The 22,472-nt window shown below is 58.2% G+C and overlaps 1 protein-coding gene across 7 annotated transcripts; it reads left to right on the forward strand.

Annotated features, from left to right (window-relative positions):
• Positions 1–482: 482 nt before the first annotated feature.
• Positions 483–22,427, forward strand: PITRM1 (pitrilysin metallopeptidase 1). Of its 7 annotated transcripts, none has more exons than XM_074358324.1 (27): positions 509–656; positions 2,327–2,429; positions 4,169–4,275; positions 4,523–4,674; positions 5,114–5,228; positions 5,307–5,403; positions 5,910–6,070; positions 6,852–6,978; positions 7,240–7,328; positions 7,992–8,120; positions 8,680–8,793; positions 8,972–9,068; positions 9,741–9,896; positions 11,055–11,193; positions 14,816–14,932; positions 16,070–16,202; positions 17,195–17,315; positions 17,443–17,519; positions 17,756–17,921; positions 18,121–18,221; positions 19,387–19,507; positions 19,613–19,660; positions 19,986–20,098; positions 20,693–20,818; positions 21,514–21,659; positions 21,891–21,993; positions 22,085–22,427. In XM_074358324.1, exons 1-27 carry the CDS (start codon positions 604–606, stop codon positions 22,176–22,178), a joined length of 3,105 nt encoding a protein of 1,034 aa, XP_074214425.1. In that variant the 5' UTR covers positions 509–603; the 3' UTR covers positions 22,179–22,427. The 7 variants fall into 7 exon arrangements, 6 of the variants coding, with proteins under 6 accessions (XP_074214426.1, XP_074214428.1, XP_074214425.1 ...); XM_074358322.1 differs by having other exon boundaries at positions 541–656; positions 2,322–2,429; XM_074358323.1 differs by having other exon boundaries at positions 542–656; positions 2,322–2,429; positions 9,762–9,896.
• Positions 22,428–22,472: the final 45 nt, after the last annotated feature.

Below are 22,472 nucleotides of genomic sequence, written 5' to 3' on the forward strand. Positions count from 1 at the left end.
TGATTGGGACCGCTGTTAAGAGCGTGACGTCGTGGAATCGTGGCCCTGGAAACCAGGTGATGCAGGCCTCGGACCTTGCCCATGAAGCCACACAGCCCGGGGCTAAGGCGCCTGCTAGGGGCTTGAAGCTGGACGTCCTCCTCACTTCACTGCCCGGAACGTGCTGATGGACGCGTGGCCACGCAGAGGTGCAGGCGCACAACCTGCATCCGGGAGACCTACGCCCACCGGTGGTCACAGCACCGAGCAAGTCCCGAGGCTCATTGTAGGTCCGCCCCTCCCCTGCACTGCCCGCCCCCTCACTCTGCTGATCCGCCCCTTATCTTCGCAGGCCCGCCCCTCACCTGCGTGGACCCGCCCCTCCCTGCGCCTGCCTGCCGCTCGGCACTCAGCCCCGCCCCCTTGCACACAGGCCCCGCCCCTCCGTCGGCCCGCGAGTCCCGCCCCGCCGCCGCGGGGACCCGCCCTTTTCCTCGCCAGCCTCTTGGGGTGGGCGTCGCTCTGCACGCTGACCAATGGAGTGGCGGCCGGCGAGCCCGCCCCGCCCCGCGCCGTGCGTCGGCATAAGTGGGGTCGCGGCCGGTGGCGTGCTGGTCACACGCCATGTGGCGCAGCGGCTGGAGGGCGAGCGGCGCGCTGCGGAGACTGGGCGGCCGGTGAGACGCGGGAGGAAGGGGGCCGTGCGAGGGGCGGACGGTGAGGGGAGAGGGAGGGTGGGCGGCGATGGCGCGGGAGGCTTCGCGGTGTCTCTCAGCTTGTTCTGGGGCTCCCGCACCCCCAGACCCCTCGCCTGGGGCTCCTAACCCCGGAGCCCAGTCCCAGCCCGAGCCCCCTTGCAGGGTCTGGATGCGGGGTCCTTTTGGCCCCTCGGGGTGGCAGAGCGGCCCCTCTCCCATGGCCTCCTCCGCTCAGTCCTCCGTGTCCACCCCTCCCAAAGGAAGGGGGTCCTGTCCAGTTACCAGGGTTGGGGTGAAGCCCCCAGAAAAGACTGGGGTAAAGCGGCGAGAACCTGGCCTGACCCGCCTCCCGCGGGCGGCCCTGCGTGCGGGTGGTCGGGGCTTTCCAGGTGAAGACTCGTGGATGTGGGCTTTAACGGGAGCAGTAAGAACAACCCCCAGCTGCGGGTCTCGTTGGCTCGTTAGTCGTGCGCGTTTCCCCGTGGTCGTAGGCACGGAAGTACCGCGCTCACCTGCGCTCCTGATAAAATTGGCGCCTCCGGGAATGGAGCTTCCTGTTTAATGACTAGATTTATGGAAAAGGAGTGGTTTAGTTTCAAACTGTGAATGAGTGTCATTCCCCTTGAGTTGGTAAAATACAACATTTTACTTTTTAAAAGAAAGATTACATTGTTTAGTTTTATGCTAATTCATAGAACCCTATTTACTTTGTGGTGGAGTTTACCAGCCCAGGGGAGGAAACACGGGGGTGCCCTTGCGGTGTGTCTGGGTTAAAAGCCTCTATCCCGTCTTTGTACAATTTGCTAAATCAACAAGGGAAAGGTCGGTTGTTTATAGAATATCTCCCCGATCCTGCCTGATACTGAATGAGCCAGTGTTTTCTGTGCATATCCTCTTCAAAATAAACATTTTTGCGGGATATAATGTTAATGTAGAAAATGCCGTAAAGCATATAATGCAATTGAGAGAAAAGTTATTTAAAACTAAGTTGTCACCATTACCCAGTTTAAGATTACCCCTAACTCTCCCTCCCTCTAAAATGGAATCTCTGTTCTGGCTTACAGAAATAATTCCCTTGTTTTTCTTTGTTTTCTTACCATCCACACGTATTCCTGCAACACAGTGTTGCTTGGCTGAACAGTTCCTGCTAGAGTAACACTGTGTCTGTCCCCTGTGGGTTTTGTGGTTCAGCATCGTTTGTCCACATCTCCACTCATTCTAGGACTAAGTTTATGCCTGAATAGTGCGTCATTCATCTGTTCTCTGCTGCTGGACGTCAGAGCTGGCGGGGTCGGGGCTCTTGGGAGTGGTGTACACATTGTTGTACGTGTTGGGGGGTCAGGAGTGCAGGTCTGAGAGTTTTTAATGCGATTAAGGGTAACTGGTGTCATGGTTGTGTTAGTTATTTACGGACACATACGAAGAAAAGGTTTTCAGCAATTAGTTGATTCAAGGATTTAGTTGAGTTGAGATAAAATTGAAAGAACTTTAATGGAAATTAATTTTCTGGAAGATGGTTGGAAGATGTGAGGTTTAATTTTTCCTTGAATTGTCTTTATCACGTGGCAGTATTTTTCACTATGTTACTGAACTACATTAGCCAGTTTTCCTGCAAATCACCTAACTTTGATTACTTTCCGAAAGTGCAGCAGTGCCAACCTCAGAGCATGGAGGTGGGGGAGCACCACGGCCTGTGAGAGGGCCCTGCGGTTCCAGGTCGGAGAAAAGATCCAGGGGTTCACGGTCGGCCAGGTACGCCCAGGTGTGCCCTCCCCCTGGGGGGGGTCTCCTCCTGGTCCCCAGACCCTGGCCCTTCTGTCTCACGGCGGGTGCTCAGAAGCAGAGGAGTTTGCAAATGAAAGGATTTCCTGACTCTTAAGGGAGTACAGATCCCTAACCCCTTTCCCGACCCCTGGACCCTGACATCTTTTCAGATCTTGGAAAGTAAATCAAACACATTTTTGTTTCTGCATCAGACACGACTGTTCACACCAAGTGATAATTCAGACTGAATGCCCCACACCTGTTCAGGTCATGTTTTACCAGCAGCCAAGTTTGCGCCAAACTTAGGCAAAAACTTTCTGCATTTGAGCCATTGGGTTTCAGAATTATAGAGGAGAGACTGTGGGCCAGTAGTTATGTAAGTTTATGTTAAAATGGATTTCACTTGATTCTTGTTTTGTTGTGATTAAACTTTCACGTTGTTTTCCTTTAATGCAATAATTGAAAACTACGTTTATCACATAGTTGGTTGTTGTGCTCGCACTGTGCTTCACACTCTAACAGGTACGCAGACGAGCAGCTCCCTGTCCAGGGGGACACGTGTGTGGCTGTGGCGCAGGAGCAGGAGGGACAGTGTGATGAAGGGCAGAGCACGAGGAAGATGGAGGAGAGGGTGGGGAGGGGCCTGGACAGTCTGTCTCCAGGCAGCGTGGGCCGGGCAGTGCAGGGCAGCGCTGGTATTCAAGGCAGACCCAGGACCTGTGAGTCCCTTACAGGGGTTCGTGATCTGGGGGCTCTGATCCTTTCTAAGAAACAATTACCAGGAAAGCTTTTTTGAGGCGGATGGGTGTTCACCTCATAGAGCACAGGGGTTAACTCTGAGGTCTGAACAACTTCAGAGCCATCAGTTACTTGAGCATCAGGAGGCCACTGAAACCCGTTTTTGTGGCAGGGCCCTCAGAGCAGGCTCAGGACACCCGAGTTCTGTCTCTGCCTTGCCAGTAAGCGGCGTCAGCAAGGACGGGTCACTTGCACAGCTGTGTGGTTGTCATGGTAATGCAGGGCTGTGGCTGAAGGAGAGGGACCTGGCGGAGGTGCTTCAGTACCAAGGGCAGTGGGAGTTCCGTGAGGAGCGCTCATGGAAACACACAGACACGCACACGCACAGCCTCCCCCAGCGGGCGAGGACGTGTTTGCGTTTGCGCAGAGTGGTTTGCGCCCCGCTGGACCCTCCCTCTAGGAACAGGTAACTGGCGTTAGCCCAGCTCACCACCGGGAGCTGAGACTAGAGGAAGCAGAATTTAGCGTCAGGTGCATCCTTCAGCCGCCCAGACTCAGGTCTGTCCCAGCGTTTACCTCCCGGCGGGGCCATTCTGAGGGTCCCGGAGAGGAGCGCATGGGAGACACCCCAGACATTCTGGGCTGGAGTGTGTTCTCCTTGGGGCAGCCTGGGAGACAGAAGGGGTCTGAGTCCAGGCTTTGGTCTGGGCAGACTGCCTCATTGCCTGAGGCTTAGAATTTCATCTGTGAGTGGGGTGGGAAGGCCTTCCTCCCGGGGTTACCTGCGGCGTGTTTCGGAAGTGCCCAGCAAACAGCGAGCATGTGGGAGGGAAAGGCGTGTGTTGTCATTAGCCTGGGTCCACGAGGCTCGGGTCAGGACAAGGGGCTCCTGCTGTGCCCACCGGGCCAGGCCCTGCAGTGTGCTCGGCGTGGAGCCCTGACGCCTCTCCAGTTGAGTTCCACTCTTCTTGTTTTCCTTGTTGGTTCAGGTCACGTCTGTACCCGAGCTGTGCCTGACTGCCGTGAAGCTCAGCCATGACGGCACGGGAGCACGGTACTTGCACCTGGCCAGGGAGGACAGGAACAACTTGTTCAGGTGTGTGGTGTGCCCTCCGGCCCCCTTCTGAGAGCTCTGCTTCGAGCATCTCCCGCACCTACGCTAGTTTAAGATACCAGTCCTGATAGCATCCAGGAAGCGCGAGGGCAGGGTGGAGGAGTTCACACCCTCGGCTCCCTGCAGGCCCGGGGCTGCGTGTGCAGTCCTGAGAGGCGGGGAGGCTGCCGTGGCCTGTGTCCCGATGGTCCGAGTGACCGCGTGCCCGGGCTCTGTCGGTCCTCCACAGCGTGCAGTTCCGCACAACCCCAGTGGACAGCAGCGGCGTGCCCCACGTCCTGGAGCACACGGTCCTGTGCGGCTCGCGGAAGTACCCCTGCAGGGACCCTTTCTTCAAGATGCTGAACAGGTCGCTGTCCACGTTCATGAACGCCTTCACGGGTGAGACGCCAGCCCGGCCCGGCCCGGCCCAGAGCCGCCTTCCCTCTGCCGTGGGGCCCAGGGCACACCGTTTTCTGTCGGGCTGGGGACGTTGGAAGTGTCATCCCTTTGGGATGGGTTGGGGCTGATTGTAAAAACTGGAGTTTGAGGGAAAAGGCGACAGCCGTCTTCTCTGGGGAGTGTGGCTGTGGGGCTCGGCCTCTGGAGCTGGCGCTGGGCGCTGGGCTCTGGGCTGTGGGCCGTAGGACGCAGGTTGGTGGTGGGCTGGGCCGGCGGGGCTCAGCCACCTGTTTCGAGCGAGTGCGGGGGGTGCTCTGTGGGCCAGGCCGGCCTCCCAGGCCTGCGGCTGCCTCTGCCGTGGGCCGTTGGGGCGGGGCGGGGCTGCGTGGGCGCTTCCTGTGGGGCGGCTGTGTCGTCACATGTCTTCCTTTGTGTGCAGCTAGTGATTACACCCTGTACCCGTTTTCCACACAAAACCCCAAGGACTTCCAGAACCTCCTGTCCGTGTACCTGGATGCAGTCTTCTTCCCGTGCTTGCGGGAACTGGACTTCTGGTAAGTGGTGACTGGTTCCCTGGCCTGTGCTTTGGTGACGGCGTCACTGTCCTCGTGTAATTGTCAGTCACTCCTCAGGCAGGAAGGGTGGCGGCTGGAGCACGAGGACCCGAACGACCCGCAGACGCCCTTGGTCTTTAAAGGAGTCGTCTTTAATGAGATGAAGGGCGCGTTTGTGAGTGTTTCCCTTTGTTGTGTTGACGACATCCTGCTGTGCAAAGTGCTGAAACACGGGCTCCGACGACATCCTGTGTGGCGCTGAGTGTTGAGTTGGCGGGGACAGCGCTGTGAGCGGCGGCCGCGGAGGCTGGGGCGTGGTCTCCTCCCGTCTTCCTGGCCCGAGTATACAGTGGGGTTTACGGAGTCTAACTACATCTCGAGTTCTCGGGTCAGGACTGCCGCGGTCAGGTGAATACCGCGGTGAAGCGAGTCACACGCGTGTTTGATTGCCGGTTTCCACTGACGTCTTGCTGACGCCGTGCTCTGGGCTGGTAAACGCGCAGTAGCACCGTGTCGAAGAACACGCGTGATTGAGAATCCCTCGTTGCTAAAGGGTGTGTCTGGGTGGGCGTCCCTGTTTACCACGAGATGTTGGCGTGCAGCCCCCGATCGTGGCCCCTCGCCGAGCCGCAGGCACAGTGTGTGCGCTGCTTCTCACGCGCCCTGTGTTTTAACCCGAAGGCAGACAACGAGAGGATATTCTCGCAGCACCTGCAGAGCCGCCTGCTTCCCGACCACACGTACGCTGTGGTCTCCGGAGGGGACCCCTTGTGCATCCCAGACCTCACGTGGGAGCAGCTGAGGCAGTTCCACGCCACACACTACCACCCCAGCAACGCCAGGTGACGCGCCTTGCGGCCGGCCCTTAGCTCTTCCTGCCCCGAATGCTTCTCCCTCGTTTGCCGTGGAAAGGTTTGCTTTTAACCGTGTGAGTTTAGACAAGATTCTGACTTGGACGCTCAGCGTGGTGGGCGCCCCTCCTGCCCTGAACGCGGGCAGACGCCGGGGGGCGCTCACTGCTAAACTTTGATTTTCACTTTCTAAACTTTGAGTAGAAGGTTTGAAAGGATCTTTAAGATTCTAGTTCCCAAACCTTTAAGCGTAGCTCAGACAACGTTATATTAAACAGATCAAGCCTGTCATTGTCTCCTTAATCCCCTGGGTGAATACTGTGTTGCCTTAAAACATGTGTGGTCTGAAATCTGTAGCCTAAATGTGACCTTCATGACGTTCTGAGTCTTATCAGTTAGGCTCAGATGCGTCACTGTGTCAGCGCGGCGGAGGCCTGAAGTCTTCCCATGTGTAGCTTGTCTGGGTTTTGCGGCTCCTTTGTTTTGTAGTGGATTCAAAATGAAGAGCAGTTTTTGCCAGACTTACATTTAACCCCTTGTACAGTTTGTGCTTTGTTTAAACCACGTCTTATAAACAGAGCAGAAGCCTCTATTGGTGTCTGTGGTTAAGCCAAGTGGGAAAAAGTGGCCCCATGTGGCGGTCGCGTTGGCCCAGGACCCGGCTCCGTGGTGGCTGTCGCACCTGCAAACCGCCCGCTTTACACGAAGCCGTCTGCGTTGGCTTCTGACCTTTTAACCTAACATCGGCTGAGATACTCCCTCAAAATTTCAGGTTCTTCACTTACGGTGACTTCCCGCTGGAACAGCATCTGAAGCAAATTCATGAAGAAGCGCTGAGTAAATTTGAGAAGATTGAGCCGCGGACGGCGGTGCCCGCGCAGCGGCCGTGGCCGGAGCCGGTGGGTGCGCCGTGGAGCGGTACCCCGCCCACGCCTGTTCACCGTGCGCAGAGGGAGGCTCCGACGGCTGTTGCCAGAATGCTGTGGGCACTGCCCTGTGTTTAAGAGCTTCTCGAGCCTGAAGAATGGTTACTTGTTTGAAAGGAAAGTTAAATTTAGTGGGAAGTGTCTCTTGGACCATTTTCTACATCCGGTAACGGCTGCTTGCTTAGACCCGTGCACGTATCCTCTGCCCACGTAACATGCCCCGTCCTCTTGCAGAGGGAGTTCCAGATCACGTGTGCCCGGGACTCACTGGCTGCGGGGTCCTCTGAGCAGACAACGGTCAGCGTCAGCTTCCTCCTGCCAGAGTGAGTGTCTGCGGGACCCAGAGGGACAGGGCCAGTGGGAGGTCGGGGGCAACACCCCCATGGGAAGCCAGCAGGTGTGGGATGTCAGGTGTTTGCAACCACGTCCAGGCTGGTTTGGGGTTTAGGACTGGGGTCACAGGTGCGTCTGAGCATGAAGAACGACTGTGAACTCTGGACGCAGAAAAATACTGAACACACAAGACTCTGAACGTAGAGGTCTGGGCGCTCAGGACGTGTGGGCAGGAAGGAGTCTGGCCACGCTGCTGGGTGCTGTCCTCTGTGGCTGCACAGCTTGACCAAGTGGCCCCGCTCCCTCAGCATTTACGTCCGTGTGGACGGGGCGGTTACAGTAGATAGTGCCCATCCGGGTGCTAGGCGCCAACCTGTGATAGCACTCCATCCACAGCCGTGTAAGCCTTGTGGTTTGGGACCCCCCCCAAAACCCAGTACTCAAGAGCTTTTCAAACCAAAATATATTCTTTTTTTTTTTTTTGTCCATTTAACTATGCAAATAGAGGTTGAGATGCAAGAAATTCTGGTAGAAATTCAGTTTTGGGGGGGAAATAGAAGTGTTAATTTAGCGGTGATTTTAATGACTTTGAAAACATTTGTGAGAACCAACTGTTTCCCCCTTTTCTCTGCGCCCCACTTGTATAAATGAAGCATCACCAACACGTTTGAAGCCTTCACCTTGAGCCTTTTGTCCTCCCTCCTGATCAGCGGCCCCAACTCCCCCTTCTACAAAGCCCTTGTCGAATCTGGACTCGGCACAGACTTTTCTCCTGACGCTGGGTACGTTTTCCTGTCAGGTCAGATCCTCAGTCCACGGCTGGGGGCAGCTTGACGTTTGACAGTGTCTGGACCCATCGTGGGTTGGCACAGCCGGTGGGTGGGGGTCGGGGGTGTAGGGGGCTCCACGTCCCTCAGTCGCACGACGGCCCTTCCCACCCCAGCTTTGGTTCCTGTACAGGCTGTTTATGTCCCTGCAGGGGACATTCTGCAAAAAAACAAAACCCAGCAAGGTAGCTCTTCCAGGATCTCAGAACCACCGGCAAGTTGTTACCTGTTTTAGAAGTCAGGTCACTAAATGTTCGTTGAAATCTTAAGATTTTGTGAGACTCCGGAATCCTCTTTTCCTGGTACTCCGAAGTTTAAACCATGGTGATTTTACAAATGTAGACTGACCAGTTGTATCTGAGGAGCGAGCGCCTGGGTACTCTGCGTTGGTGGCTGCCGCGTGGGGTCTGAAGTTCTCAGCCCTGCGCTGTAGCGTATTTGATCTTCCAGGGGCACGCGTCCTAAGGAACAGTGGAAACTAGATTCCAAGGCGTCCTCTGCCTTTGTGATCCAGGTATAACGGCTGCACGAGGGAGGCCTACTTCAGCGTGGGCCTGCAGGGCATCGCCGAGAAGGACATCCAGACGGTCCGGGACCTCGTGGACCGGACGCTGGATGACGTCATCCTGTACGTGAGCGTGCGGGGACAGGCTTGCCCCAGCTCCTGGGCTGGGGGGGTGTGTTGGGGGCCGGCATCTCCTCACGCAGCACAGCTGAATTCCTCCCCGTCAGCTGTTGGAGTATTATCTCTGCTTCCTTGTTCGCAACCATTGATTTCAACGTCTGAGTTCTTGATGTTTCTGTAGGCAAGGATTTGAAGAAGATCGAATCGAAGCTTTACTTCATAAAGTTGAAATACAGATGAAGCACCAGTCTGCCAGCTTTGGACTCGCCCTGGCGTCTGTGTGTAATTAATTTCTCAGACACCTCCTTCTCTCGTTGCTTTTGTGTTAGTGGTTCTTGAAAGTGTAGATTGTTACTCACAGCACCTTTCATTTGAACCTTGAAGGTTACAATGTTTGGGATCTGATACAAAACTACTGTTAATTTAGTTTTACAATACATTGTGTTTTGAGGGGAGGGTATAGCTCAGTGGTAGAGTGCGTGCCTAGCATGCATGAGGTCCTGGGTTCAATCCCCAGTGCCACCACTAAAAAAATTAAAAAATAAATCTAATCACCCCTGCTAAAACCCCAAAAATTAAAAAAATAAAAGAACTAGTAAAGTGAAATTAAAATTTAAAAAAAAAACATGGTTCTTTTACTAGCTTATTACTTCATTAACTTTTCAACGTCTTAGATTTACACAGTAGTTTAAATGGGCAGAGATTTATAATAACTGTCGAGCTGTTGGTAATTATATTTTGCAAAAAGTAATTTTTAAACCTGTGCTTTTTAGTTTATTAGGAAAAAAGCACAAAGTGAGTTTAATTTTTCTTCTTCTGGAGAAAGAGTGACTTAGCTTTTGTTATGAACAGTCACCTGTGGTGTTTTAAATGTGGAAACTGGGGTCTCAAGGGCAAGCCAGGCCTGTGAGGCTCCTGAGCTGACGCGGAGTCCGCGGGGTCACGTGCAGGGTGCTGTAACTCCTCTGCAGCACGTGGCTTCCTGCTGGAATCATGGCGGGGACCCCGTGGAGTGCCTGAAGCTGGGGAGCCAGGTGGCTCGGTTCAGGCAGCGCCTGGAGGAGAATCCCAAGTTTTTGCAAGAAAAACTAAAACAGTACTTTAAGGTAAGACGATTGGAGAGTGTAATTTTGGAGGTGAATTTTATAGTAATGAGAGGAGTATGAGGAGTATGATCTGCATTGTGTTAGTAAACGGGTGATGTAATTTCTTAGTTATTAAAAGTGTAAATGGTCATGTTAGCTTTAAAAACGTTTTTCAGGTTTTCATGCAAGTTGGTTTTTTCTGAGTATGTGCGTGTATTCTTCACGTGTGAGTGTGCGTGTGTGGGTGTGTGTGTAAGGGGACATCCGCCTGCGCGTTTGTTCCGCTGGTGGAAGGATCACGCACAAGAGGCGCCTCCATGTGTGGACGTTCTGGTGGTTGTTCCGAAGGGCTCGTCTGCGCTGCCCGCTGTTTCCCTAGGCTTGTGGGCTCCTGCACTTGGTGTGTGTTCTTGGTGGGTCTCCGCCACTGGCGGGGTAAAGGTCCTCGAGGCCTTGCCCGATGGGGAGGGCTGTCCCGTGGTGGGGGTGGCCGTGGTCTGAGCGCCAGTGTTCGGGGCGCGGGGCGTGTGTGGGCATTCGGGCCGAGGTCGCTGTGAGTTACAGGCTGTTTTGCGTGAAGTCCTCCCGCTGTCGTAGTGTTACAGGTGAGCCTTTGCGTGTGGCTCTAGTTGCTGAAATAGGGGAGGCACGTTAAGCCACCTAGCATTCATTTTTATCTCAGGTCAGCATTTACTTGGTCCTCATAATTTACAGTGTACAGAACGAGGAATTCAGTTCCAGCCTTTGATAAGTTGTTGGTATAATGAAGACTAGATGAAGATTAGATTTTACTCCACGTTATCTTCAATTTCAGCTAAAGCCAAAGATTTATAACAATAAAAAGTGCAAGCAGTTTCTTTGCACAGCCAAGGTGTAGAGGAAGTGAATGTCCAGTTGTCCTGGTTCCGACCCGGTAACCATGGTGACTGTCGTCCCGTAGCAGTGATAGCCGCACGTGGGGACCACGCAGGTCGTCAGGGCAGAGCACAGGGGCTGGAAGGACCACCGTGGCTCGAGTGCCCCCGCACGCAGCCCTCTGGCCGAGTCCTGTCGAGATCTCCATGTGCGATGGGAAAACAGAACTGCGGGCCGACGGTGGCTCTGGGAGGGGCTCGCTCGGGGCGCCGGACATGATGAAGTCTGTTCCCATCTGTCCCTTTGTTGCTCTGCTTGTTGCAGGATAATCGGCATAAGCTGATTCTGTCCATGAAGCCAGACGACCAGTATGCCGAGAAGCAGGCACAGGTGGAGGCAGAGAAACTGAAGCAGAAGGTCGACTCTCTCTCCCCGGAGGACAAGCAGCGGATCTACGAGAAAGGTCCGCGCCAGCCCTGCCCCCGCCTTCCCCAGCCCACCGGGCTCCCCGGCGGTAAAGGGGTGGAGACAGGTGTCGTCTCCACGGACAGTGCTCACCGGGCGCCTGCAGAGCTCCGCGCCCCGTGCAGTGGGTTCAGCCCCAGGAGGGCTGACCGTGTGCTCCGAAGCCACCCTGTGCTCCAGCAGCAAAGGCAGGAGCTGGGAAAGAGGTGGCTTTGCAAGGTTTATCCGCTTTCCAGGTTTGACGCATGGCCTCTCCGCGCGGGGGCTGTAACAGGCCGCTGAGCGTGTTGCGTCGCGGTTCACAGTGAGCCGCCCATCGGGCCGTGTGGACGGTGTGCGCCGTGGGTTCAGGGGAGGCAGGTCGGGGGGACAGGCCCGGAGCACGTCCTGAAGCTCCGCTGGGTCCGTGTGGTGCCGGCGCGGTGAACACAGACCCCGTCTGTCGTGGGACGGTGCTCACGGGCTCCCCCGTGCAGCCGGGGTCTGCTCCCGGTATTTCCCCAGAGGGACGGAGGCGTCCGTCCACGCGAGCCGTGACCCGCCTCACTTCCACCTGCCGGGTGTCCACACGGTGCGGGCCTGGGAAGTGCTGCTCGGCCAGAGGCCCGCAGGGGCCGGGCCCCCGGTGCCGTCGGTCTCAGAAGCGCTGTGCTGAGTGAAGTGAGCAGCGCAGGGGGCACTGCTGACGGGGCTCGCTCCTCGGAGCCCTGGACACGGCGAAGCTGTGGGGACAGAAGGCGGTGAGACCGGAACGGGCGGGGTGCCTGCAGGGGCCCTTCCCAGGTGAGGGCGTGTTGTCTTACCACACACACTGCCGTGTCGCTGTGAACGGCGTCACGCTTAAGTTAGACGTACATAGGGTCTGTTATTACGTACATACAGCGCACACACGAGCAAACACACGTGCACCACTCCCCTGCACCCGGACCGCGTTGTGAGACGTCCAAGGCTTGTCAGGAGGCGGAGGTGACTTGAGGTAGAAAGGAATTCCCTTTTGATCATGCTGAGTTTGAGGTGATTTAATCTTGTAAAGACAAAATTAATGTCAGTGTGTGACCGGTTTTTTATGTCTGAATTCTTGTTTGGACGTGCAGTTACTTTAAACCTGCCGTAGATTCAGTGTGCTCACTGTGACTGGTGCAGTGAACAGGCGTCTGTGTCGTGGGTGCCAGCCGACAGGTTCCAGCTTCCTTTTCCAGGTTTTTTTTTGAGGAAGAATTGACATATAACACTGTACTAGTTTCAGGTGTGCACTGTAAATATGTGATACATTACACGTCACGAGGCGACCATCGCAGTAAGCCCAGTGACGCCCATCGCTGCACATGGTTACAACTTCGTCTTGGGATGAGAACGATTAAGTTTAGTCTCTCAGCGTCTTCAGACACGCGGCGCGGTGCCAGTAACCGCGGTAGCCCTGCTGCCTGTCACGTCCCCAGGACGGAGTTCTCTTACAACCGCAGGTTTGTACCTGTGACCCCCGTCCTCCATTTTCCCACCCGCCCCACAGCCACCATTCCTTTCTCCGTATCTGTGAGCTTGATTTTTTGTGTTTTTGCTTCTTCAGATTCCGCGTGTTAGTAGATCGTAGGTGTTTGTCTTTCTCTGACTGACTTCACTGAGCGTGATGCCCTCGAGGTCCGTCACGCTGCTGCAAATGGCAGGATTTCCTTCTCTTTTATGGCTGAATCGTACTCCGTTTGTAAACACCCCACGACTTCTCTATCCAGCCGTCTGTCGACGGGCACTTAGGTTGCTCCCGTGTCTTGGCTGCTGTGAACATGGGTGCACGTGTCTATACAAGTGAGTGTCTTCATTTTGTTTGCATACATACCCAGGAGGGGAATTGCCAGACCACATGGCGGTTCTGTTTTTCGGTTTTTGAGGAACCTCCACGCTGCTCTCCACCACGCTGCTCTCTGGCAGCTGCGCAGTTTACGTTCCCAGCAGCGGTGCACAGGGGCCCCCTTTTCTCCCGTCCTCGCCGACACTTGTTATCTGTGGTCTTCTCGGTGCTGGCCCCTCTGACAGGTGTGAGGTGATGTCTCGTCGGGGTTTGATCCGCGTTTCCCTGATGATTAGTGATGCTGAGCATCTGTTCAAGTACCTGCTGGCCACCTGTGTGTCTTTGGAAGAAAGCTAGCTCAGATCCTCCGCCCGTTTTTTAATTGGATGGTTTGGTTTTCGCTGTTGGTTCCCTTAGACGTTTGGGGTGTTAGCTCCGCACCAGGTGGTGCTTGATTTGCAGGCGTTCTGTCCCACTGAGCAGCGGCCGTTGCCCCTCCGTAGTGTCCTTTGCTGTTAGAAGCTTTTCCGTTTGCTGTGGCCCCGCCTGTTTGTAGCACAGACAGTAATTCCATGCCTGAGCAACAGGACGTGCGTCCCCGCAGTTGTCAGATTCCTGGCCTGGCCGTGGAGCTGTGCTGTGTTAGGAAGACCATTGTGTTCCTGTCCAGCCCTGCACGGGAAGGAGTGGGGGCCCCATTACAAAGGTGTGTTTTGTTTCGGGGATCACTGCAGAGCTCTGTTAAGTAGGACCCAATGCTGGTGTGCTGAATGGTTGCCTTGGCTCCGCAGGTCTTCAGTGTGGCCCCCAGTGTGGGGAATCTGTGGATAAACACCAGTGAGGACCAGGGCAGGAGTAACATCCAGGCATCCTCGGTTCTGGTGTCTGTGTTTCTATGCACGTGAGGGGTCGGCAGGGCCTGGGATCTGGGGAGGGAGGCGGTGCCTAGAGGGGCTGTGGGGTTGGGGCAGGCGGGGAACGTTCTCTGGGACGAGGACCTTCACGCTGTCGCCAGCACTGGGCCGGTGGGAGGCAAGAGGGCCTTCTTCTCCAAGAGCACGAGTGAGGCAGCGTCTGGGCAGGGGGTCGGGACGCTCAGTTGGCAGGGTAACGACCAGGTGAGGGGCCTTGAGTCCAGGAGGTTTGAGCGGGTCCCCGGCGGGTGGGGGGAGGCTGAGGGAGGGGCCGGCCGGGGCCTCCACCGGGGACCTGGTGGTGGGAGCCCGAGGGGGGCGGGGCGGGGGGTTGCTGGCCACGTTGAGGGGACCTCACCTGTGACGCCCGGGGCTCTGGGGTCACACACTGCACTGAAGCCTCCGGTCCCTGCATGACCCCGAGAAAGGGCTGCCTCCCTCACATCACATCTGGGGAGGGTTGGGCCCAGAAGATGTGTTTTACCCCTTTTTATGATTTGTGAACTGTATGTGGTCACACACGTATTTTGTGGAAATTAGTGAAAATAAGAATAAACAGGTACAGAAGTGAGTGAGTTTGAGTTCAGCCAGAAGTGGTTTGAAAGCTCTGAAAGCAAGTTCCGTCTGCACAGAATTTGGGGGACGGAGGGGAAGCTGCGTGGACGAAGCTCCCCCCGCCCCCACGTCCAGCAGAGTCATTCCTGTAACCGCTGGGGTGGGACTGAGCCACCGTGCCGCCTGCTGAGCGGTGGGCGCGCTTATGCGCTGGCTTCCTTGGGCACAGGGGACACCTGGGATAGCGGTGGCCCAGCTCCCGGCACACACCTGCGTGGCCGACCCGTCCTGGGCCTCAGCAGACAGGAGATGGCTGCACGGGGCCTTTTCAGTGTCGTCCTGAAGGTCCATCCCCCACCTTCTAGGGTTAGAGCTACAGACCCAGCAGAGTCGACCCCAAGATGCGTCCTGCCTGCCTGCGTTGAAGGTGTCAGACATCGAGCCCCGCATCCCGGTGACGGAGCTGGACGTGGTGCTGGCAGGTCAGTGGGCTGGCACCCGGCTTGGGTCCCGCCCAGCGTACCAGGGAGGGCGTCTGAGCCCCTGTGTCGTCACGCGCCCCCCCCCCCCCCACCGCGCGCACACACACATTTCTGTAGCAGGTACTTGCTGTGACGCTGGGCGTGGACCCGGGAGGGGCTGTATTTCCTGGGCGGGTCAGACAGGCGTCCTGCTGCCTCCTGTGCTGTCCGTCCAAGCTTGCTCCCCCGGCTCGGGTGTCCACGGGGCCCGGCCTGCGTCAGGCCATGTGGGGGGGACAGCTGCTGCTGCTCCATCACGGAGCCCCCCCAGGTCGGGCCCGTGTCACTCTGAATTCTGCCTGACGCAGGGGACACGCCTGGGACGTGGTGCTTCCATGTGGCCAGGATTTGGCTCTGCCACCGTGGCCCGAGGACGTCCGACCGTGGCCCGGCACCTGGTTTGGGGTTTCAGGCTGGGCACCAGCACCCCCTTGACCTCTGGGGCGTGTCTGCCTCCTGCTCTTCCAGCGGGGCAGCCTGGGTACCACACCCGGCTGGTGTGTGCATGTGTGCACACCCGTAAATGAACCCTCTTCCCAACCAGGCTTCCGGGAAGCCGGGTTGACGTCCCACTGGCCCTTTAACCCTTCAGGTTTGGTTTGTCGGTGGAGCTTTAAGTGCCCGTGGAAAGAACCAGCCAAGTACTGAGTCATCAGTAAAGCCGCACGTCCTCGGCTGGTTCGGGCTCTGTGCGGGGTTAGACGCTGGAGCCCAGGCCGTTCCGGCAGGGGCCTGGGCGGTGGGGGCAGTGAGGTCACTTGTTGCCGGAGCGGAGGCCACACTGACGCCAGGGCTTCCGAGTGCAGGTGGGGAGGCGGCTGGAGGGCTGGGGGGCCACCGGCCCCAGGGCATGCTGACTGCGCTCGCTCTTCGGAAAGCAGGGGTCACTGAGGGCTGAAGACTTGCAGGTTTTGCCATAATAAAAGTACAGGAGGGAAATTTGTCTGCATTGTAGCAAATGAGTAGGGTTTTGTTTTGTTTTTTAGTTAATATAAATGTTAAATCTCCATCCTTGGAAAGCATTAGCATTTTAAAGATAGTAAACGACGGTTATGTGGTAAAAATGTTGAAAGCTCAGGGTGCCTCTCGCCCCCGCAGGCGGCGAGACGCCGGTGCAGCTCTGCGCGCAGCCCACCAACGGCCTGGTCTACTTCCGAGCGCTGTCCAGCCTGAACACGCTGCCCGAGGAGCTGCGGCCCTACGTGCCCCTCTTCTGCGCCGTCCTCACCAAGTAAGGCCCCGCCAGGCCCTGCGCGGCGCCGCGACGGGCGTGCCCTGCGTGTGTGTTGTTCCTGCGTAGTGACCGCTTTGCAGTGACTCGTTTTCCATTTCATGTCCTGTAGAGGTGTTGCCAGATGTGGGCCGAGTGTGTGTGGAGAGTTTTCTTAGGAAAATCATACTTTCTTATTAAGATACGGTACATTAAGACACTTACAGAGCACAGGGCAACACAGGAACGTCTGTCTGGTCGACTAGGTTCTTCCTAAGGTTATGAGAGCCTGACTGTTCTTCATGAGAAAGTGTGAGTTGTTAAACACGACATGCAGGCCTGGGGTCACCCCGAGAGGCCGCGTTGTGCCTCCGCCCACTGAGCTGGTTTTGTGGTCCCCGTTGTCCGCGAGGATACTGAGACGCCGGTGGGGTTCCTCCCCTGTGTCCTGGGGTCACAGACGGAGGGAATTGTGTGGGCAGACGACCGTTGCGGGAGCCGGGCGAGCGGGGGCCCCTGCCCAGTGTCCGGCCGTGTGGAAGGAGCCCTTGGCCTCGTCAGGCGCCTCTGCCCTTTCGTTGGTGTGTCCTTGGCCACATAGTGGATCCAGGAAGCACTCACAGTCCCCTTGGCTTGGATTGTGTCTGTGTTGGGAGCAGCAGTTAGAATGTTTCTCCCAAAAGCGTCATCGGTGTTGAGGTGACTTCTGCTTCCCTTAAATATATAAAAAGGCTGTTTTTTCAGATTTCGCCCCCAAGACTACCAAGCACTGTGCAGATGGAGTCTTGTCAGCGTGTTTCGGGAGGAGGGGGGTAGGGAAGGCTGGACAAGCACCGGGGAGGCGGCCAGTGCAGGGCAGGTGCTGCCGAGGGGCTCCCTGCACTGAGACCCGGCTCTGCCCAGCGGGGACCTGGTGCAGGGTGACGGGAGGCACCTGGGCGTGCGGCCCGGAGGTGACGCCAGGGGGAGGGGGAGCCCAGCCAGTGACTCGGTGTCTCTCTGCCCATCGTCAGGCTGGGCTGCGGCGTCCTTGGCTACAGAGAGCAGGCCCAGCAGGTGGAGCTGAAGACGGGGGGCATGGCCGCCGCCCCCTGTGTGCTCCCGGACGACTCGCACCTGGACACCTACGAGCAGGTGGCCTGTCTCCCCGGCACGGCGAGGGGGGGGTCGGGCTGTTCCTCTGGTGTTTTGGTTTTTTTCCCTCTTAAATTACGTCATAGTTAATTTCCTCTTCGTCTTGTTTTTTGCTTTTGTGATTCAGGGTGTGCTTTTCTCATCTTTCTGCCTCGATAGAAACCTGCCGGACATGATGCACTTGTGGAGTGAGATATTTAACAAGTAACTATCACACAGATGTAGACGTGGGCGGGGCAGCCCCGGGGCTGCCGTGTGCCGTGTGCCGAGAGCCGAGGGCTTTGCTCCTGTCTCGGCTCTTGGTCTCTGAGACTGACCTGTGGTCCCCATGCGAGGCTTCGGGGACGTTCACGTCGTCTGAGGACTCGCCCGGAGCGGCTGTCCCTGCCGCTGGGGGGCGCGGACGGCTGCCCGGGCGCTGACTCTTCCTCTCCGCGCAGCCCCCGCTTTGAGGAGGAGGAGCACTTCCGGGTGCTGGTGAGGATGGCGGCTCAGGAGCTGTCCAACGGGGTGCCCGACGCGGGGCACGTGTACGCGTCCGTGCGGGCCGGCAGGACCCTGGCGCCCGCGGGGGACCTGCAGGAGACCTTCGAGGGGATGGATCAGGTGAGCAGGGCTGGGGGTTCGTGTCTCAGAGCAGCTGACTCTCCAGCCAGGTTTTACGGGGAAATCAACTTCTTTAGCTCAACCTCCTCTTTCCAGCCCGTGGCCCCATCCCTCCCCAGGCCGGACAGGTGTGTCCCCGGAGGCCTGGCCGAGGGGTGTCTGGCGCGGGCCCTACCTGTGGGCGCTCTGCCTGGCACAGGTGAGGCTGATGCAGAGAGTGGCGGACATGGCGGACGTCAGGCCCGTCCTGAGAAAGCTCCCGCGCATCAAGAAGCACCTGCTGAGCTGTGATCACCTGAGGTAGGGCTGCGCCGTCTCCCCCCGAGGAGCCCAGTTTTGGGGCGCTTTTCGCTCGCAGTGACAGTCCCAGAAGCTTCAGACAGAGCACTGTTCTGCCAGCCGGGGGGCCGTTCTGTGTGGACGTTGAACGTGCATCCTGGGAGGTGGGGAGGAGGGCAGGCGAGGTGAACCCCAGAGCCGAGGCTCCGCACAGGAGCCCGGGACCCCGTGGAGGGGCGTGTGCTCCAGACGGAGAGTGAGAGTCCGGACCCCTGGCTCTGGGGCCGTCACACAGCCACGCAGCCTCGCTCAGGTCTGGGAGCACAGACGGGCTGGAAAGGACGGAGGGCCGGTGAGGCTGCGCCCCGCCAGCGCCCGGCCTGCGGTTGGCTGGCAGCTCTCGCTGCAGAAGGCATCCCTGTGCCTTTGCTGGGAATGCCCGGCGGGCTCTTCGGGCCAGCTGGGCGGCAGGGCCAACTTCCCCTTCCTGGGCTGCACGTGTGCTCACACCAGCGTCTCGAGGAGTTGACCACACGGCCCTTCTGCTTCCTGCATAAAGCAGGTGCATGACAAGGAGTAAACGCGTGTGTGCAAAGCCGCGGTCTGGTGCCTGGAGCACGTATCGCTGCCATGGTACCTGCTGTCACTTCCCCAAAATACAGTTGGGGTTATGGCCAGGACGGGACGGGCTGCTCTGTGGGCACAGTGTGTGGTCCTGGTGCCTTCGGGCACTAGCCCCTGGGAGGCTGCAGGGTTCGGAAGTGCCTGCTGAGCAGAGCAGCGCAGCTCCTCGGCTGCTTAGGGTGTCGCCTTGCCGGCCGCGGCCACGGCCCCCAACAGTGGTTACGGTTATGTCATCTGTCTCCCGATGCTGCAGCCCCGGAGGCGTCGCTGGCGGGTCTGCGCTGTCCCTGCTCCGCCATCCTCGGGGCGCAGAGTTTAGTCCAGGTGGCCGCTCATCAGCCGTAGGCACTGGGCAGGGGAGGGGAGGCCGGCCGTGCCTTGAGAGCACTTGCTGAGACGGCTGTGGTGGTCCCTCCGTTGGCTGTTGCTTTGTACAGGTTTTGTTCTTACGCTGAGATGTGAGCGTGTGTGTTTTGCACATCATTTACTTACTCTTGTTTACACAGAGCGCCCCGTCTTAGCATCACAGTCACAGTTGCCTGCACTTCACGTCTTTCAACAGGTGCTCCGTGAACGCGACCCCTCAGCAGATGTCGCGGGCGGGGACGGCGGTGGACACGTTCGTGCGGAGCCTGGGTCGGAGCCAGAAGGAGCGGAAGCCCCTGCGCCCCCACGTCGTGGAGGTGCGGAGCGTCCCCGCAAACGCAGCAGGCCTGCCTCACGCTCGCTCAGAGCTTCCCAGGTGAGCTTGGCGGTTTTCTCATTTGTCCTGGAAACGTTGTTTTCAGAAACCTGCCCTCGGCGGAAGCTCCCCGGTGATGAGGAGGCTGGTGATGGTGAGTCCCCCCACGAGACCCCCTCATCCCGCCGCCCCTGAGGCCCGGGCGCTGTTGGTGTGGACGCGCGCAGGTGCTGGTCCTCACGTCTGGTCCTCGTTTAAACTCACCCCCCTCCCCGGGCCCTGCGGTCCCTGCCGCACCCTTGGCACAGTCGCCGGTGGCGTGAACGGTGTGGTCACGAGATTGGGATATTTCATTTTCGCCTTAAGGTGCGAGGTTGTGTGGTGACAGCCGCCAGGCCTGGCCGCTCCCCGCGGGGACGTGGCTGTGCGGCCTGGGCCCAGGTGAGCAGGGGTCCGGTGACCCGCCCGTCTTCCCCCAGGAGCCCACCTTCACACCCTGCCAGGTGAAGACGCACTTCCTGCTGCCCTTCCCCGTCAGCTACGTGGCCGAGTGTGTCAGGACCGCCCCGTACTCGCACCCGGACCACGCCAGGTACGGCGCCCGGGCGGTCGCAGGGCTGCTTGGCTCATGTGTCGCTTCTTTCCATGTTCATAGGAACTGAACTCGCACTGCAGGCCCTCGAATAGCGGCCTGTTTCTACTACTGAACAGGGAGGTTTAGGTTTAAAACACGGAAGTGACTAGAGGCCTGACCCACCCTGGGGAGTGGGGTTGCAGCCTGTTCCCTCTCTGCTTTGTACGTTGAATTTCCCAGCAGTGAAACGTGTGCCTCTGTAACAGAGAAAGAGCAGAGGTTTCTAAGGAGAGACGTGTGGAGGGTGGACCCCGTCTACCGGGGGCAGAGCCCGCGGGCGCAGCCGGGCCCCCCTCCCCGGGCCCCCCGCCTCCCGTCAGCCGGTGCCACCCGCTGTGATTCAGGAAAGCCTGGTCCCCTCTCCCCAGCTGTCCTGCCACCCAGGCCCGTCTGACAGTGCGTCTTCCTCACCTTCTTCCAGTTTTTATTAAGACGAGCACGGTGTGTCGCTCACTGCCCGAGACTTCACCCAGCGGCACACTCGGCCGCCTCGGGGCCACCTGCCGTGCACAGTACTGGGCAGTGGCAACTTGCCTTCCTCGCTCGTTTCAGTCTGAAGGTCCTGGCGCGCCTGATGACCGCTAAGTTCTTGCACACGGAGATCCGAGAGAAGGGCGGCGCTTACGGTGGAGGCGCTAAGCTCAGCTACGGCGGGATGTTCACACTGTACTCCTACAGGTGGGTCTCCGGCCGCCCGGTGGGTGGGCACGGGGTGGACTCCGGGACCACTGTCTTCATTGGTTGGCATTTAACCACACCCAGTGGTGTCCTTTCGGTTGCTGAGTCTTAGGGACATCAGGAGGTGACAGGGAACCCTTGGCCCAAAAGCTTTCGGGGGCTGGGCCTGTCCTCAGAGCACAGACGGCTCCTGCCCTCCCGACCCTGCTGCCTGAGGGCACGACTCTGACCCCTCAGAGGAGGGAGATCACGGCCCCACTGGCTCCTGTCTCTGCTCTTGGTGGCCTTGTCCTGGGACACGTGCTGGACGTGGTCGACAGGACAGAAAAAGGAGGCCTTTCCCACGAGATGCACCCCACACCCGCCCCCATGCACACGTGGACAATAGGCCTGGAGCTCTCCTTCCACTCATTTGGGGGTCCTGCAACCTGGCCCTGCTCGGGGTGATCATTAGACCACCCTGGTGCGTCTTCTCTTCCTTCCAGTCACTCGACCTGCCCTTTTCTGGGCCAGAGGGGTATTTAGGACTCTGGGGCGCAGCTGGGGGATGGGCCAGGTCTCCAGGGAGAGCATGTGGTGGCTTGTGCGGATCCCACAGCGTCGGCTGTTGGGGGCCGTCTGGACAGTGTTGAAGGGTGGCCGCCTCTGTGTTCCCGCTGGTAAGCGAGCGTGGTTTTGACTCCCTGGTCTCCCAGGGACCCTCGTTCCACGGAAACGCTGCAGTCTTTTGTGAAGGCCGTGGACTGGGCGAGGTCTGGGCGGTTCACACAGCAGGACATCGACGAGGCGAAGTTGTCCGTCTTCTCGGCCGTGGACTCCCCCGTGGCTCCATCAGACAGAGGTGCGTGGTGTGAGTAACGGCACGGGGTCCCCCCACCCCGTGATGCGCCCCCCCCCCCGGTGTCTGCCCCTCCATGAGGGTGGGGCTCGTGGTCTCAGACCCCAGTCAGGGAGGAGACTGCCGTGCAGGCAGGTGACGGTCCACGGTGTGACCTTTGGTGGAAACGGGCCATTAAGTGACTGGGGAAGGGTCAGTGCGACAGGCGGCCTCCCTCACCCGCGCTCCTGCCAGGGCTGGACCACTTCCTGTACGGCCTCTCAGACGAGATGAAGCAGAAGCACCGTGAGCAGCTCTTCGCCGTCCACCGCGAAGCCCTGGTCGACGTGAGCACCAGGTGAAGGGAGCTGGGCGGCTTGGGGTCGGGGCCTCGACCTCCAACCCCGCGGGCGCCTGACTGACCCCGCCTGCCCGCCCGCCCACTGCAGGTACCTGGGCCCCGGGAGGAGCACGCACGGCCTGGCGCTGCTGGGCCCGGACAACGCGCGGACCGCGAAGGACCCGTCCTGGATAGTGAGATAGCGGGGCTGGGCCCCTCCCAGCCGGCGCGTCACTTCAGTGACCCTTTAAGTTACTGTTTCCCCAAAAATCTCGTCCCATATATATCATGCTTAAAATTTTGCCAAAGGAACCACCTGGCCAGTCAGATGAGAACTCTTCTGTCTTGAAGGAGCTAGAGCGCTCGTGAAGGAACGGAAGTAATCATGTGCTCGGTGCCGGGGTGCACACACGGCAAGGCTTTCTCATGGTGTAAATGCTTATTTTATCTAATTAATCCTAGAACTTGTGTTATTTTTAAACGACACTTTGCTAACA

Source organism: Camelus bactrianus, chromosome 35 (assembly GCF_048773025.1).
Source record: "Camelus bactrianus isolate YW-2024 breed Bactrian camel chromosome 35, ASM4877302v1, whole genome shotgun sequence".
In the NCBI taxonomy this organism is placed as follows: domain Eukaryota; kingdom Metazoa; phylum Chordata; class Mammalia; order Artiodactyla; family Camelidae; genus Camelus; species Camelus bactrianus.

What these genes read in the sequence shown, in the direction of transcription:
- PITRM1 (XM_074358324.1), top strand. Translation starts at nt 604, where the DNA reads ATGTGGCGCAGCGGCTGGAGGGCGAGCGGCGCGCTGCGGAGACTGGGC. An exon ending in GACAGGAACAACTTGTTCAG is followed by an intron (nt 4,276 to 4,522) that starts GTGTGTGGTGTG and finishes GGTCCTCCACAG; the next exon opens with CGTGCAGTTCCGCACAACCC. An exon ending in CTGGTCGACGTGAGCACCAG is followed by an intron (nt 21,994 to 22,084) that starts GTGAAGGGAGCT and finishes CGCCCACTGCAG; the next exon opens with GTACCTGGGCCCCGGGAGGA.